The sequence below is a fragment of the Rhincodon typus genome, chromosome 1, assembly GCF_021869965.1.
Source record: "Rhincodon typus isolate 14 chromosome 1, sRhiTyp1.1, whole genome shotgun sequence".
In the NCBI taxonomy this organism is placed as follows: domain Eukaryota; kingdom Metazoa; phylum Chordata; class Chondrichthyes; order Orectolobiformes; family Rhincodontidae; genus Rhincodon; species Rhincodon typus.
In genome coordinates this window covers 144360146-144376907 of record NC_063332.1, presented here as the reverse complement: position 1 = coordinate 144376907, position 16762 = coordinate 144360146, and the positions used below count along the sequence as shown (strand labels likewise).

Sequence of the window (16762 nt, the reverse complement as noted above, 5' to 3'; positions counted from 1 at the left end):
CAATTATGTATCCAATTGGCAAGCTCATCCTGAATCCCATGTGGCCTAACTTTACTAATTAGTCTTCCATGTGTCAAAGGCTTTACTAAAATCCAAATAAATGACGTCTACTGCTCTGCCATCGCCAACCTTTTTGGTAACTTCTTCAAAAAACTCCATTAAGTTTGAGAGACAGGTCTTCCCCACACAAAACCATGCTGATTATCCCTAATCAATTTCTGCCTCTCAATGTCCATAAATCCCATCTTTTATAATCACCTCCAACAATTTACCCACAACCGAAGCCAGGCTCACAGGTCTACAGTTTCGCAGTTTCTTGATACAACCTTTCTTAAACAAAGGTACAATATTAGCCACCTTTCAGTCATCAGGCACCTCACCTAATGTTATAGACGATGCAAATATTTCTTCAAGGGGTCTCATAATTTTCCTCCCTTACTTCCCACAACATTCTGAGATACATTAGATCAGGTGCTGGAGATTTATCCACCTTCATATTCTCGAAGACCTCCCGAACTTCCTCTTCCGTAATGTGAACTGTTTTTAAAACATCAAAGTTTGTTTCTCTGCATTCTCTAGACTCCATTTCTTTCCCCACTGTAAAAACTAATACAAAATATTCACTTATTATCTCTCCCATCTCCTGGAGTTCAACACAATGACAACCTCCTTGATCTACAAGAGGCCCTACCCTCTCTCTAGTTACCCTCTTGCTCTTAATGTATTTGTACAATCTCTTTGGATTATCTTTAACCTTATCTGCCCATGCTATCTTATATCCCCTCTTTGGCTTCCTGATTTCTCTCAATCAATATAAAGAATGTAGGGGCATAGTTAAGAGATTCAATTGAACCAAGTTGTCTATATCTAAAATAAAATTCCCTTTTATTCTTGACTAGAACCTCAATATCTTTATTCATCTGTTGTTCCTTAATCTTACCAGCCTTACCCTTCACTCTAACACGAACAAAACACTTCTGAACTCTCATCATCACACTCTTGAACGCCTCCCACTTGTCAGACATCCTTTTACCTGCAAACATTCTACTCCAATCAATTTTTGAAAGTTCTTGTCTCGTACCATTAGAGTTTGCCTTACTCCAATTAAAAACTTTAACTTTTATGGAAGGCTTATCCTTTTCCACAGCCATTTTGAAACTAATAGAATTATGATCGCTAGACCCAAAGTGCTCCCCCACTTCCCTTCAGTCACCTGCCCTGCCTTATTGCCCAAAAGAAGGTCTAGTTTTGCTCCTTTTCTAATAGGAGCATCCACATATTGACAAAAAAAATTTCTTGAATGCGCTTGACAAATTCTTCACCATCCAAATCTTTAACACCATGGTAGTCTCAGTCAATGTTTGGAAAATTAATATCCCTCATTATTACAACCTTATTATGCTTACATTTATCTGAGATTTCCCTACATACTTGTTTCTCAATTTCTCTTACTATTGGGGGTTGGGGGGCCCTATAATACAATCCCATCAAAGTGATGCAATTTCTACCCATACATTTTCGCTGGATAATTCTTCAGAAATGTCTTCCATAGTTACAGCTGTAATGTATCGCTTAATCAAAAATGACACCAAACTCCTCACCTTTCTCGCCCCCCTTTCTGTCCTTCCTATAGCATCTAAAACCTGGAACACTGAGCTGCCAGTCCTGTCCATCTGTCAGCCAAGTTTCTGTAATAGCAATGACACCCCAATCCCATGTTCTTAAACATGCCCCGAGTTCATTAGTCTTACCTGTACGACCCCTTGCATTGAAATAAATGTAATTTAGTTCTTCAGTTACTACAAACTCTGGCTGTCTTGTCTTTCTTCTCTAACTGACGTGCTCTCCTCACAATCAGAACCTTCCCCATCAATCCTTCCACTTACACTACTACTTAGAATTCCTCCACTTGCCTTCACTATCAGTATAAAGTCTCCCTTAATAGAATGAGCAAATCTCCCTGCTAAGACGTTGGTCTCTTCCCAGTTTAGGTTTGACCCGTCCTTTTTGAACAGGTCTTTTCTATGCCAAAAGGCATTCCAATTGTCCAAAAACCTGAATCCCTGAACAATACACCAGCTCTTCAGCCATTGATTTATCTCCTTTAACCCTTTGTTGCTTCCCTCATTTGAGTTTGGCATTGGGAATAGACCAGAAATTACTACTTTTAAGGATTTTTAAACGTATTCTACCGAACCTCGTAAATTCACTCTGTGCTGCCTTAATCTTTTCCCTAAAAATGTCATTCCTATCAATGTGTACAATAATTTCTGGTTCTCAATCTCAAAACATCCCTAAACCTAGCACCAGGAAAGCAACAAACCATCCTAAATTTACACTCACTGCCAAAGAATCACCTAAGTTATACAACTAGGTTGGTAGAGAGGGTTCTAAACTAGTGGGGGAGAAGTGTCACATGAAGGAAATTCCAATAGTTTAATGAGAAAGGCCATGGCAATAAAGCAATGTAGCAATAAAGGTAACAATAATCAGAACAGCTGGAAGGGACAAAACAACAAAGTTAAGAGTGCCAGTGACTAAGGCCAGGAGTTAGCAAAAATGAGAAACACAACTAAAATCGGTGTCTGACAGTTTGTAGTGTTTGTACAACAAAAAAAAAAGCTCAAATAGAAATAAATATCTATGATCTGGCAGCCGTGTCAGAGACGTGGCAAGCTGACCAGGGCTGGGATCTGATTATTCAAGACATTTCAACATTTTGTAAGTATGAATACCTAGAAAGGTAAGTATTCTTTGAGGTAGCTTTGTTAGTTAAGGATGACATTTAGTTCCAAAGATCAAGCTGTAGGATAAATTTGAGTAAAATTAAGAAATGGCAAAGGCAAGAAGTCAGAGTCAATATAGTGTGGAGCTGGAGGAACAAAAGTGACGTTAGTGGCGGAAGTGATGTTGTCGGCAGTGGTTTCCGCCGCTGTCACTTTCGGTCTACCTACGTGACCATCCCCATACACACACCCACTCCCAGCTCCAACTCTACACCTAGTCCCAACCTCAAGCCCAGTCGGGTAGTCACTACACCCCCAGACCTCCCCTTCACTGATGGCAAATGGTCAGTCCTCAGCAAAGGACTCATCTTCATTCCCCTGCGCCCACACAATGAATTCTGTTGACCTCTGGATGTTGAACTTTTTTTCTGCCTCCTCCACCTCTGCGCCTATTTCTTTGACAGGGAGTCTAACCCACCCTCTGCCAATGCCTTCTCCCGCCTCCAACAAACCTCATGCTCCTGGACACTACCCCATGGCCTCCTACCCTTCCTTGACTTCTTCATTCCAACTACTGTCATGACATCAATCGCCTTAATCTCTCCACTCCTCTCATTCACTCCAACCTCTCTTCAACGGAATGCACAACCCTCCGCTCCAATCCCAACCTCACCATCAAATCTGCAGATAAGATGGGAGGAGTGCAGTTGTGGTATGGTGCACAGATCTCTACATCATGGAGGCCAGGTGCCAACTGTGACACCTCCTCCTACCGCCCCCTTGATTATGAGCCCACCCCTGATCACCTCCCACTCTCAGCTTCCAAGCTCATTGTCTGCTAACCTTGCATCTCCCGGTTCCAGCTTCTTCCCAAAATCCACAAACCTGACCTCCCCGGTCGGCCCATTGTCTCTGCCTGCTCCTGTCTCACTGAACTCATCTTTGCATACCTGGATTCTGTCTTCACCCCCCACCCACCCCTATCTGCCTTTTGTAGGGACTGCTTGCTCCGCGACTGCTCACATCCACTTCACGCCAACCACAACACACCTGGCACCTTTCCTTGAAACCGCAGGAGATGCTACACACGCCCCTACACTTCTCCTCTCACCTCTATCCGAGGCCCAAGACAAACTCTCCATATCTGACAGGGGTTCACTTGTACATCTTCCAACCTGGTCTACTGTTTCCGTTGCTCCCGATGTGGCCTCCTCTACATGGGTGAAACCAAAACGTAGACTCAGTGACAGATTTGCGGAGCACCTGTGCTCCATAGTCCATAATCAACACCACCTCCTGGGTGGTGGCCATTTTAACTCTCCCTTCCACTCCCTGGGTAACATGTCCATCCTGGGCCTCTTCCAGTGCCACAACGACACCACATGCAAACTGGAAGAACACCACCTCATTGTGTCTTGGGAGCCTGAGGCCTGATGGCCTAAACATAGAATTCACCAGTTTCAAAATCTCCCCACCCCTGGCCTCATCCCAAGTCCAACCCTCCCTCTCATCCCTGCCTTCTTGACCTGACATAACCTGTCCACCCACCCTTCCCACTGGCCAATCCCCACTACCCCTACCTGCATCCACCTATCGCCATTCCACCTACCTACCCCCAGCCCCACCCCTCTTCCCACTATTTATTTCCCAGCTCCTCCCATGTCTCCAGTCTTGAAGAAGGGTCGAAGCCTGAAACGTGGACTCTCCTACTCCTTGCTGATGCTACCTGACCTACTGTGTTCCTCCAGCTCCACACTGTACTGACTCTGACTCCCACTCCAGCATCTGCAGTTCTTGCTATATCCTAAGACAAGAAGTCACGTGGAATCTGTTTATAGGAGCTTCTAAAGCTAAAGATATGGTATACAGCAAGAAATGAGAGGCTTGAAAAAAATTATGCAATTATAATAGGCAATTTTAATCTACATATAGATTGGATGAATCAGATTGGCAACGATCAGACTGGAAGAGGAGTTTGTAAACAATTTTGGACGGTTTCTTAGAGCAGCACATTCTAGTGCCAGAGTGTAAATTATTCTAGACCCAGTAGTGTACAATGAGACAGAATTGATAACCTCCATTATGATGAAATTATGGAATTTTGCATTCAGATTGCGAGAAGAAAAGTAAGGCCAACACTAATGTTTTAAACTTTAATAAAAGCAATTATACGGGTATAAAGATAGAGCTGGCCAAAGTGAATTTGGAAATTAGGTTAAGAAATGGGTCAATAGAGATGAAGTGGCAGACATCTAAGGAGATATTTCCTAACATTCAAAGATGCACTCAAGACAACAAGGAAGTATTCAGGAAAGGACACATTTTGTTGAAGACTTTCATCCTGCATTCATAAGCAACAATGAAGAAACAGCAAAACAGTACAGAGTGAGGATTGTTTGAGCCCTTGCTGATTTCTCATTTTTTTAATTCTTATTCATCTATCAATTTTGAATTGCAAGCTGGAAATGACTTGTAGACTTTAGGCAGCTTGTGGTAAAAGGAAAACAATAGATCAGCCAAGCTTTGTTTATTTGTGAGGCCTGGAGGCTAATTTTGGGCTGATTTTTGATTAAGGGGGTTAAGGAGACATAGCAACTTCAGGAACAGTATTGTGTTTAAACAGATAGCAGAAGTTGGCAATTAGCAAGGTTTGTACTTGGGAATTGGTTTCAGCAACTCGAAGAAATCCTATGTTTAAGCAGATGGCAGTTGTTGAATGGTAATTGAGGCCTCAGGAAGAGACAATTAGGTTAAGTTTTTTTAAACTATTTTTTGAGGAGATGAGCCAGAATGAAGATTTGAAATCTCCCTGCCTAATCTGCTACACCCGCTTCCAGAAGCTAAAAGTATTAAAAAATTTAAAAGTATTTAAAATTTTAGCAAAGATTTGTAGCTCAGGTTGTGGGTGAGGTTGCTGACTTGCTCACCAAGCTGGCTTGTTTTCGTTGACATTTCGTCACCATGCTAGGTGACATCATCAGTGAGGCCTCCGATGAAGCAAGGTCATTCTACTCCGCTTGGAATTTATACTGTCTGGTCCATAACGGTGAGTAGTGTCATTTCTGGTTTTGATCTGTATGGGTTTGTATATGGGGTCCAATTCTATATGGGAGGCCTCAACGATGATGTCACCTAGCACGGTGACGAAACGTCTGAACAGAAACAAGCCAGCTCGGTGAGCAAGTCAACAACCTCAATTAAAAGTATTGCTGCCTTTGCCTATGTAAGTTGAGAATGTGGCCCAAATCTGCAGTTCTGGTAAAGCAACCAAGGAGTCCACATCTATGCCTGTGAAACGATGCATTGTGAAAGCCATTTAAGTTAAGTTATCTGGCCAGTTTTGTTACTTTTTTTAATTTATCCCTTAACTGTGTTTGTCTGTCTGTTTTGTGTGAATGGGGTCTGGAAACAAATGTTTCTGGTTTAAAGCATAGATATTAATTAACTTACCCTGTTTGAGTTTTCCTTTGCTACAGTTAATGTGCATTTAATAAATCATTAAATACAAAACTGGTGTGTGGAATTAATTATTCACAAAATCCGGAATTGGTTATTCAAAAGTCTGGTTAGGAACTATTAGAGTAACTTCTGGGGGTCTTTGATAGTTTAGTTTTATTGTGTTGTGAAAACAGAGATAGATGGTACTCACTGCTGTCGATGTGTATCAGTTAAGGAAGTGAAGGCGCTAATCAAACGGGACGCTATATCTTGAAATGGTGTCGAGCTTGACTGCTGTTGGAGGGCTTGAATCTCTCAATAGTCAACAGAAAATTGAGGAGCAAATATGTAGGAGGCCTCAGAATAATTGGGTTGTAACAGTAGGGGATTTTAACTTTCCAAACAGACTGGGAATGCCATACTGTAAAAGGACTTGGATGGAGAGGAATTTAAGCATGTTCAGGAAAATTTTCTTATTCAATATGTGGATTTATCACGAGAGAAAGATCAAAACTCGACTTTCTCTTCAATATAAATCAGAGGAAGTTACAGAGGTGTTAGTGGAGGAGCACTTTGGGACCAGTGATCATAATTCATAGTTGGGAGGCGGAGGCCTAGTAGTATTATCGCAGAACTGTCAATCCAGGGACCCAGATAACGTTCTGGGGACCTGGGTTTGAATCCTGCCACAACAAATGGTGGAATTTGAATTCAATAAATAGCTGGAATAAGAGTTTAATGATGACTGAATCCATTGTCGTTTGTTGGAAAACCACATCTGGTTCACTAATGTCCTTTGGAGAAGGAAACTGTCATCCTTACCTGGTCTGGCCTACATGTAACTCTAGACCCACAACAATGTGGTGCACTCTTAACTGCCCTTTGGGCAATTAGGGATGGGCAATAAATGCTGCCTAGCCAGCGATGCCCTCATCCTGTGAATGAATAAAGGAATTCCATCAGTTTTTAAATTGCTACAGAAAAGAATAGAACTTTAACTTTCAGATCAGGCCTAAATTAGAGCAAGGCCAACTTTGATGATATTAGACAGGAACTTTCGGAAGTTGATTGGGGGATGCTGTTCGCAGGTAAAAGGATGTCTGGCATGTGGGAAGGATTCAAAAATAACAGGAGTTCAGAGACAGTAGTTCCTGTTAGTGTGAAAGGCAAGACTAGGACATGTAGGAGATGTAGGATGACTAGAGATATTGAGGTTCTGGTCAAGAAAAAGGAGACATATGTCAAGTAAAGAAGGTGGGATCAAGTGAATCCCTTCAGGAGTATAAGTACACTTAAGAGGGAAATCAGGAAGGTGAAAAGAGAAAATGAGATAGCTTTGGCAAATAAGGTTAAAGGAGAATCCCAAGAGATTCTACAAATACATTAAGGGCAAAAGAGTTACTAGGGGGAGAAGAGGGCCCCTTAAAGATCAATGAGGCTGTGAAACCAAGGAAATGGGTGAGATACTAAGTGAATATTTCGCCTCAGTATTTACTGTGGAGAAACACATGTAGGTGAGGCAATTTGGGGAAATGAATAGTGATGTCTTGAAAAAAGTCCACATTACAGAAGATGAGATGCTGGAGGTCTTAAAATATGTAAAAGATAGATAAATTCTTAGGACCTGATCAGGTCTATCCCTTAACATTGTGGGAAGCTAGGGAAGAGATCGTGGGGATTCTTGCAGAGATGTTTGTATCATCAACAGCCACAGATGAGGTGCTGAACAACTGGAGGGTGGCTAATGTTGTGCTACTGCTTAAGCAAGGCTGCAAGGAAAAGCCAGGCAACTATATACCAGCGAGCCTGATGTCAGTGGTGGGTAAATTGTTGGTGGGGCTTCTGAGAGATAGGATTTGCATGCACTGGAAAGGCAAGGACTGACTCGGAATAGTCAACATGGCTGTGTGTGTGGGGAAAAAAAGTGTCTCAGAATCTGGAGTTATTTTAATGAGGATACCAAGAAGATGGATAAGCACAGAGTGGTAGGCGTTGTCTATATGGTCTTTAGCAAAGCCTTTGACAAGATCCCACACGGTAAATTGATTAGTAAAGTTAGATCACATCGGATCCAGGGGGCGATAACGAATCGGATACAAAATTGGCTCGATGGTAGATGACAGAGTATGGCAGTAGAGGGTTTTTAATTCGGACTGGAGGCCTGTAACCAGCAGGGTCCCGCCAAGATTGGTTCTGGGTCCACTGTATGGTTAGTAAGTTTGCAGCTGACACCAAAATTTGTGGTAAGAAGGTTATCTAAGAGTACAAAGAGATCTTGATCAGATGGGCCGATGGGCTGACAAGTGGCAGATGGCATTTAATTTAAATAAACGTGAGGTGTTAAATTTTGGTAAGGCAAACTAGGGCAGGACTTACACAATTAATGGCAGGGCCTTGGGCAGTGTTGTTGAACAAAGGGGCCTAGGGGTGCAAGTAGGTAAACACACTTTCTCATCGAAAGTATCGTCCCAGGTAGAAAGGGTGGTGAGGAAGGCGTTTGGCACGTTTGCCTTCATTGCTCACAGCACTGATTACAGGAATTGCGGTTATGTTGCAGCTATACAAGACATTGGGAATACTGCATACAATCTGATTACCTTGCTACAACAAGGATATTGTTAAACTAGAAAGGGTGCAGAAAAAGTTTACAAGAATGTTGCTGGGACTGGAGGGTTTGAGTTGTAAGGATAGGCTTGGACATTTTTCACTGGAGCGTAGGAGGTTGGGGGGCGCGGTCCGGTGACGTTATAGAGGTTTATAAAATAATGAGGGGCACAGATGAGATGAATAGCCAAGGTCTTTTACTCAAGTGTAGGGGAGTCCAAAACTAAAGGGTATAGGATTGAGGTGACAGGAGAAAGATTTAAAAGGGACCTCAGGGGTAACTTTTTCACACAGAGGCTGGTGCGTGTATAGAACGAACTGCCAGAGGAAGAGGTAGAGGCAGGTACAATTACACGATTTAAAACATATTAAGACAGGTACATGAATAGCAAAGAGGGAAATGGACCAAATGCAGTAAATAGAACTAGTTAAGTTTGGGATACCTGGTCAGTATGGACGAGTTAGACGAAGTCCATGCTGTATGAATCTATGCTGCTGCACCAATCTACAAAAGTGAAGAGTATTATAACACATTGCTGACTTGAGACTTGTAAGTGTACGACACTGGGGAGATGTACTGGTTGTAATTTTCTAAAATTCCCTAGATTATGGAAGTGTCCTATCAGACTGGAAAATAGTGAATGTAATTCCTCTATTCAAGAAAGGAGGGAAACAGAAAGCAGGAAATGATAAAATCGGTCAAATCAAAATCTGTCAGTGAAAGTTGTGGTACACAGTGGTAAAATATAAATTTAGCTGCTTTAGCTGGATGAATTATATAATGCATGCTATTTAAATGGAAAGCAATTGCAGAATACTGCAGTGGAGATGGCGATGACAAGTTAGTAAACAGGCAAATGGAATATTGCTGATAACCCTCAGGACAATTAAGTATAAAAATAGGGAAGTTCCGATACAGATGTACAGAGCCGAACATCAAAAATTGCAGGAACAGAAATAGGCTAATTGGGTCCATCGAGTCTGTTTCACCCTTCAAATCCACTTTTCTGCCTTTTCCCTATACCTCTCAATTCATTTACTGATTAAGAATTTATCTCAGTCTTTAATATTAACCCAAACTCAGCAGTTCTCTGCAGTACAGAATGTAACAGATTCACTATCCTCAAAGAAAGGCAATCCTTATCATCTGTCTTAAATGACAAATTCTTAGCTGATGTCATCTGGTTCTAGACACTCTCCACGAGGGGAAATAACCTCTCCTCTCCGAGTCCAGGCTTAACTTACTCAACCTCTGCTCATAAAATCCTTCCATACCTTGAATCAATCTTGTGAACCTTGTCTGGAATTCCTCCAATATCAGTATCTTTCCTTAGATAAGGGGGATCAAAACTGTTCACAGTATTCGAGATGTGGTAATGACTACTGCTTTTTTATAGTTTCAGAGAGACCATATTTGAAACGTTATGGATAGTTTGGGTCTTCTTACTTAGGGAGGGATACATTTGCATTAGAAGTTCACTCAATTGATTCCAGAGATTAAGGAGTCATTTAATGAGGAAAGGGGCATGTTGGGACTGCAAATATTGGCGTTCAGGAGAACAAAAGATGATTTTGTCAAGTGCTAAGACGACTTGGCAGAGTGGATGCTGACAGGACATTTTCTCTTCTGAACTAGAGGGTGCAAGTTTAAAGACAGGGTCTCCCACAAGATTGGCAGTAAAGAGAAATTCTTTTCTCTCGAGTTTGTTAGTATGTGGAATGCTCTTCCTAGTGGAGTGTGGGCAGGATTATTGAACATTTTTAAGGCAAAGTTTAAGGCAAGAATCAATCGATTCTTGATCAAGAAAGTAGGTTGACTGGAAAGTATAGAGATGCCACTATCAATTCTGCTATGATCACATATAGAACAGTTTGAAAAGGGACAAAAAATAAACTCCTACTCATTGCTATGTTTGCAACCTGTTAGTACTGTAGAGTGTACCAAAATGTTGCTAATGTATTGCCATAGAAATTGTGCAAAACTGCTAAAAACATCAAAATAGCTACCAAAGGCATCTTCTGTATGTTCTGATAGACATTTGCCCTCCATATATGTAAAAGAGCTGAAGTCCATTCAGCACTATTTGGTTGGATTTTCCTCTTCTTGGCAGAGATCATGAGTCAGGAGCCTTCCCAAAATAGCAATCACACCACCTAGCTAGCAATGACACTCACACTATTTTCATAGCATCGTTAGTGCCATCAGTTCTGAAGGCGGCCCAAAGCCAGGTGGTTAAAAGACACACTTTCATTTCCTGGAACACTGGGCTAGTTCTGTGAATGTTAGCGTGAAGTATCACCTCCCGAAAACTCCTAAAACACTTACCATGTTTCCACTATGGACAGAATAACGATGGTGGAATAAATTAGAATGAACAGATGGCCACCTCTTCCACTGTTTTAAAGGATCACTGGTTGGCTAAATTGTCAAATAACAATAAATCAAAGCACAAACACAACTGGTACTTTTTCTAAAAAAAAAAAAAAATTGTTCGTGGGATTTATGCATTGTTGATAATTCATAGAATCCCTACAGTGAGGAAACAGGCCCGTCGGACCAACAAGTCCGTACCACCCTCAGAGCACTCACCCAAACCCATCCCACTATAACCGGCCTAATGTACAATTCCCTGAACACTACAGGCAATTTAGCATGGCCAATCTACCTAGCCTGCACATCTTTGGAATGTGGGAGGAAACCGGAGCACCTGGAGGAAACCCACGCAGACATGGGGAGAATGTGCAAACTCCACACAGACAGTCGCCAGAGGATGGAATTGAACCCGGGTCCCTGGCGCTGTGAGGCAGCAGTGCTAACCACTGTGCCACCATGCCGCCCCCTACTAAGGCAACTACTTATTAGCTTGCTGGACTACTTCACAGTGCAGTTAGGAGTCAACCACGTTGCTCAAGTCTGGAGTCACGGTAGGTCAAAGGTAGGACGGCAGATTTCCTTACCTGAAAACGAAATCATCCCAGATTTATTAATTCAAATGTTTCTCTGTTGTTGTAGGATTTGAACTCATGTCCCCACAGAATTAACCTGGGCCCCGAATTACTTGTCCAATGACACTACCACTATGTCATTATCTCACTGAAAACTTTGAGTCTCAATACTGTGCAATGTTGAGAGCATTTCATCCACCAGAGAAAGTATTCTTACATACATGAACACTTTCATGTCTAACTATAACAACTTTTAAGAACAATGCCCTGCCAACAACTGCATTAAAATATTGGTAAATTGGCATACATCTAATTATGATATGCAACGTTGGCAATTCCCATTGACAAAAGTTTGCCAACTCCAGAACAGGTCACAAATAGAAAGGATTGAAGTGTAAAATTAGAAATATTAAAACATAATGAAAGCTTGAGGTCATAAAATTCATCTAAATACCAGAGCAGAATTAGTGATATGATTCTTTTCACCTCCCTCCCCCCAACCCCTGCCGCCAAAAGTGGGGGACTGTACAGAAATATGGTACTGACAACTGAAAAATTAATCGCAAAGCAGGGTAGCCCACACTGACATTGTTCAAGTGTTGGCATTTACTTGAACTTGGCATAAAGATCATAAAGGGACAATATTGTAGATGACCTTTTCCCGCATTGCAGATAGTAATTTGTTACCTGCGGCTTTAATGTAACTGGAAGAATTCACACTTTGTATCTGTAAAACTCTTCCAAGAACTATTCCTCCTACAGGAAGAGACTATTTTGATGCTGTTGCATATATAATTAAAATAAAATGTGACAATCTGAATGGTGTTACTAGAAGTTTGGAAACTTATTAGTACTAACAGGTACTGAAAAGGGTAGCCTTGATCAAAAACAACAAAGTAAAAACTTTAACAATTTAAACACCTGAAGCTGAGTGACAGGTATTTTTAGATGATGTGAGATACCAGGATGCAGTGATTCAGTTAATGAGAAATTGGAATTTAAGAAATCGAAGGTATCAGAGATGTATTCATCATAGATGATAGTTTATCAGCACCCTTAATTAATGCTGCCAACTAATAGGAAAGAACAAACTAATCAAGAAACTTATCCAATATAACATTTTGGGTAATACAGTAGTTTAGACAAAAAGTAACAAGTAGTACTTTTATTACACTAATAGATAATCTACACAGAAATATTAACAAAGTTACTCAAATAACATAGCGCGTAACAGTTTTTTTTTACCTTTCAGCGATTCTTCCAGTTGTACCATTCACCACTTCTACCAAAGAATCTGACTGAGACCAGTTCAGACTGAGGGTTTTATGAACAGAATTTGTTAGACAGGGGTAGGCAGTTTCTGTAAGACATATTTGTGGTTTGCTGACAATGTAGAAATTTGGGAGCTTTGAAGTCAGCGAGTCATCTACACGCTGTTTAATTGCAACCTCTACTCCACGTGTATCTATGCAGTTGGCATCACCTGGAGGACCAAATGAAAAGGTGATTTTATAAGCATTTGAACTGATAGGCTTCATTCTTAATTTAGATGTAGGAGAAGGAAGTTATAAGCATGATGCACAGTAAGGTAAGATTTGACACAAATTGAAGGGCAAATCATGAGGAAGACTTGTAATAATCTGAAACATACAGAAATTGCTGGAAAAACTCAGCAAGTTCAGCAGCATGAGTGGAGAGAAATTAGAGTTAACATAGAATGTCCAGTGATCCTTCTTCCATTTGAGGAGAGAGAAAAACATCATATTTAAACAATAAAAATTCAAGCAATTATGTTTCTAAGGTTTAATAAAGCAGCAGAGGATTTTCTAATAAACATTTTACTTTGCAAGCAATTTAATCACCACAGCCAGCTTTATGGATAGCAGGCTACAAGCCCAGTCATTCGAAATCTTTTGCCTCAAAGTATCCTGTATTTTCATAGTAACTTCCATTTACAATTGAAAAAGATAATTTGCACTTGAAGAACACTTGGCTAAAAGTGATTAAAACCTAGAAAGATCAAAATTGGCCTGAGAATTCAGAGAGCATTTCAGGCATTAAAAACAGCACGAGAGTTCAGAGGGGACTCTGGGGCTAGCCACCACTGTCAATGGGTTCAAAATCATAATTGCAAAATTAAAATTGAGGTGGGGCATCAAATGAAGTTTCTAAGTTGATTGGCTAGGGATTCTGTCTAAACAATTGGCAGATTAATACAGAATTGATATTTGTTGTTTTAAATTAAAAATTAATACTAAGGTTACGAACTAAAGTCTGATATATGGTGTTAGGTAATACCCATAACCTCACTGAAAATAGTGGCTAAATGGTCTGCTCATTTTCCTTATATTCTCAGGTCACTGTCTGCTGCTGACACTCAAGGGCTTCAAAGTTGTATACATGTCTGGATGCCAATATCAAGTATTTTGCTTAACAGATTAACCCCACTGCTTTTGACATTGTTCCTTGGAGACCTCTCTTAAGAGTCAGAGGTCTACAGCATGGAAACAGGCCCTTTCGCCCAAGCCACCCAATTTTCACAAATTAATCTAGTCCCATTTGCCTGCCTTTGGTCCATATTCCTCCATACCTATCCCATCCATGGACCTGTCTAAATGTTTTTTAAAATGACAAAATTGTATTCGCTTCCACCGTTCCAGACACTCACCACTATGAAAAAAATCTCTCTCTCTGGACTGTCTTGTATCTCTCCCTTTAAGCCTATGTCCTCTAGTTTGGACTCCCCTACTATAGGGAAAAGCTGTCGGCCATCTACCTTTTCTATGCTGCTCACGATTTTATATCACAGAATCCCCATAGTGTGGGAACAGGCCATTCAGTGCAACAAGTTCACACTAAACCTCCGAAGAGCATCCCACCCAGAATCATCCCCCTACATTATCCCTCCAATCTTGCAATTCCCACGGCTAATGCACCTAACTGACACATCCCTGAACACTATGGGCAATTTAGCATGGCCAATCCACTTAACTTGCGCATCTTTGGACTGGGGGAGGAAACCAGAGCACCCAGAGAAAACTCATGCAGACACAAGGAGAACGTGCAAACTCCTCACTGACAGTCGCCCAAGATTGGAATCAAACTTGGGTGCCTGACACTGAGGCAGCAGTGCTAACCACTAAGCCTTTATACCTCTATAAGGTCACCCCTCAGCCTTCTATGCCCCAGTAAAAACAAAAAAAAAATCCCAGCCTATCCAACCTCTTCTTATAGCTCAAGCCTTCCAGTCCAGGTTGCATACTAGTAAATATTTTCTGTTCTCCTTTTTAGTTATTAATATCCTTTCACTAGGATGAGCAGAATTGCACACAATACTCCAAATGTGGCTTCACCAACTTGTACAGCTGCAGTATGTCGTCCCAACTCAATGCCCTGACCAATGAAAGCTAGCATGCCGAAAGCCACCTTCACCATTCTTATTCCCCTTCAACTTTTTTTTTTAATCATGATCACAGCTAGAATATACTTTTCAAATTGAACCTGAGTCATTTTTTTCAGGACTTTTGAAGAGAGTTTCTTTCTGTAAGCTCAAGCAGATTATCTGATGAAATTTTCTACTTCTCACCCAATTCTGAATGCAACATGACTCTATGGCAATCAAAGGTAGAGCCAATGGTCACTGTTAGAGCTTGCCAGGTTTCTCACTGTCTAGGCCATATTTAAATCCCAGCCGTGCAATAGTTTAAATGCTGCAAGTCAGGAATTGCTCTACCATGCACATAATGGGAAGAATTGCCATAGAGATGGCAGATAGAAGAGTTGGGAGCCACTTCGCTGAGAGGGATCTGGATGTTCTGGTGGATGCTGTAGGGGAAAGGAGTGCCTTTTTCCTCAAGACCATTAGAGGAAACAATGGGACTAGACCCTGCCAGCCAGGTGTCAAGCAGCCATCTGAGTCACTGTAGTGTCTGCTGTCCAAAGAGCGCAAGATCATAAGGCATTGGAGCTAAAGTAGGCTATCAGGCCCATCAAGATGGATATGGGCCAAATACAGGAAAATGGGACTGGTTTAGTTGGGAAAGCTAGTTGGGAAAGCTGGTTGGGATCAATGACTTGGACCCAAGAGGCTATTTCTGTGCTGTATGACTATGACTAAGTCTGCTCTCATTCAATGAGATCATTGCTGAGAGAGAGGCAATGGATAATAATTTGGATAGAACTAATGTGCAGTGATACAGGGAAAAGGTAGGAGGTTGGCATTAGGTAGTAGTACTGGTGGAGGTACAATGGGTCAAATGGCTGTCTTCTGCACTGTAAGAACTGTGGTTCTGTGCTAATTCTCAACGCCACTTTCCTGCCTTTTCCTCATAACGCTTGATACCCTTACGGATTAAAAATCTGTCTATTTACTCAACCTTAAGAATACATAAAAATCCAGGCTCATCAGCCCTTTGCATTTCAGAATTCTACAGATTCACTACTCTGAGAATCAATTCCTCTGCACCTGTCTTAAATGAGTGACCCCTTATTCTAAGATCTTCCCTCCCGCTCTCACAAGAGGGAGCAACGTGCAGCAATATTCCAAGAAGGTTAACAACTTTATGCTCCACAAGAGTAATTGCCACCATCTTCTCTCCGCTCCTCCACTCATCTAAAACTCTGCTCTTACTAATCACCAAAGCTCTTGGTGTACCACTCCAATTGTTATATCCCTTTGTGGCTCTCACCCAGCTCAATATTTTCCTGGCCACTGTGTTTCCTTCACAGTCAAATGGGATACCTTTATCCCATCTACAACACCACTAACAGCTATGCCAGCCACTTCCATCTCACTCAATCCCACCCTTTGATTAAATGGATAAGAAAATGGCCCACAATAGGACATAAAAGGCCAACATGGGTGTCGAGGTCCCTGACATTAGTTTTTCTTTCCTCTATGCGAGGAGAAATCTATACCAATTTAGCTGGGAAAGTGTGCTGATAAACATGCCCCACTGTTCCACAAGTAATCACAAAACATAGATATATAAAAAAAAAATCCCAATGAGGCCACCAAAATGACCAAATTTACCAGACTGCTATCCAGG

The 16762-nt window shown here is 41.3% G+C and overlaps 1 protein-coding gene across 7 annotated transcripts in view; it reads right to left on the bottom strand.

The window, feature by feature from the left end:
• Positions 1-16762, bottom strand: part of adad1 (adenosine deaminase domain containing 1 (testis-specific)) — a 95408-nt gene that overhangs the window by 15110 nt on the left and 63536 nt on the right. For all 7 annotated transcript variants that reach the window (XM_048594981.1, XM_048594989.1, XM_048595009.1 and 4 more), the window contains one exon: positions 12960-13197. In XM_048594981.1, the coding sequence (XP_048450938.1) occupies positions 12960-13197 (238 nt within the window). The remainder of the gene's footprint in view (positions 1-12959; positions 13198-16762) is intronic.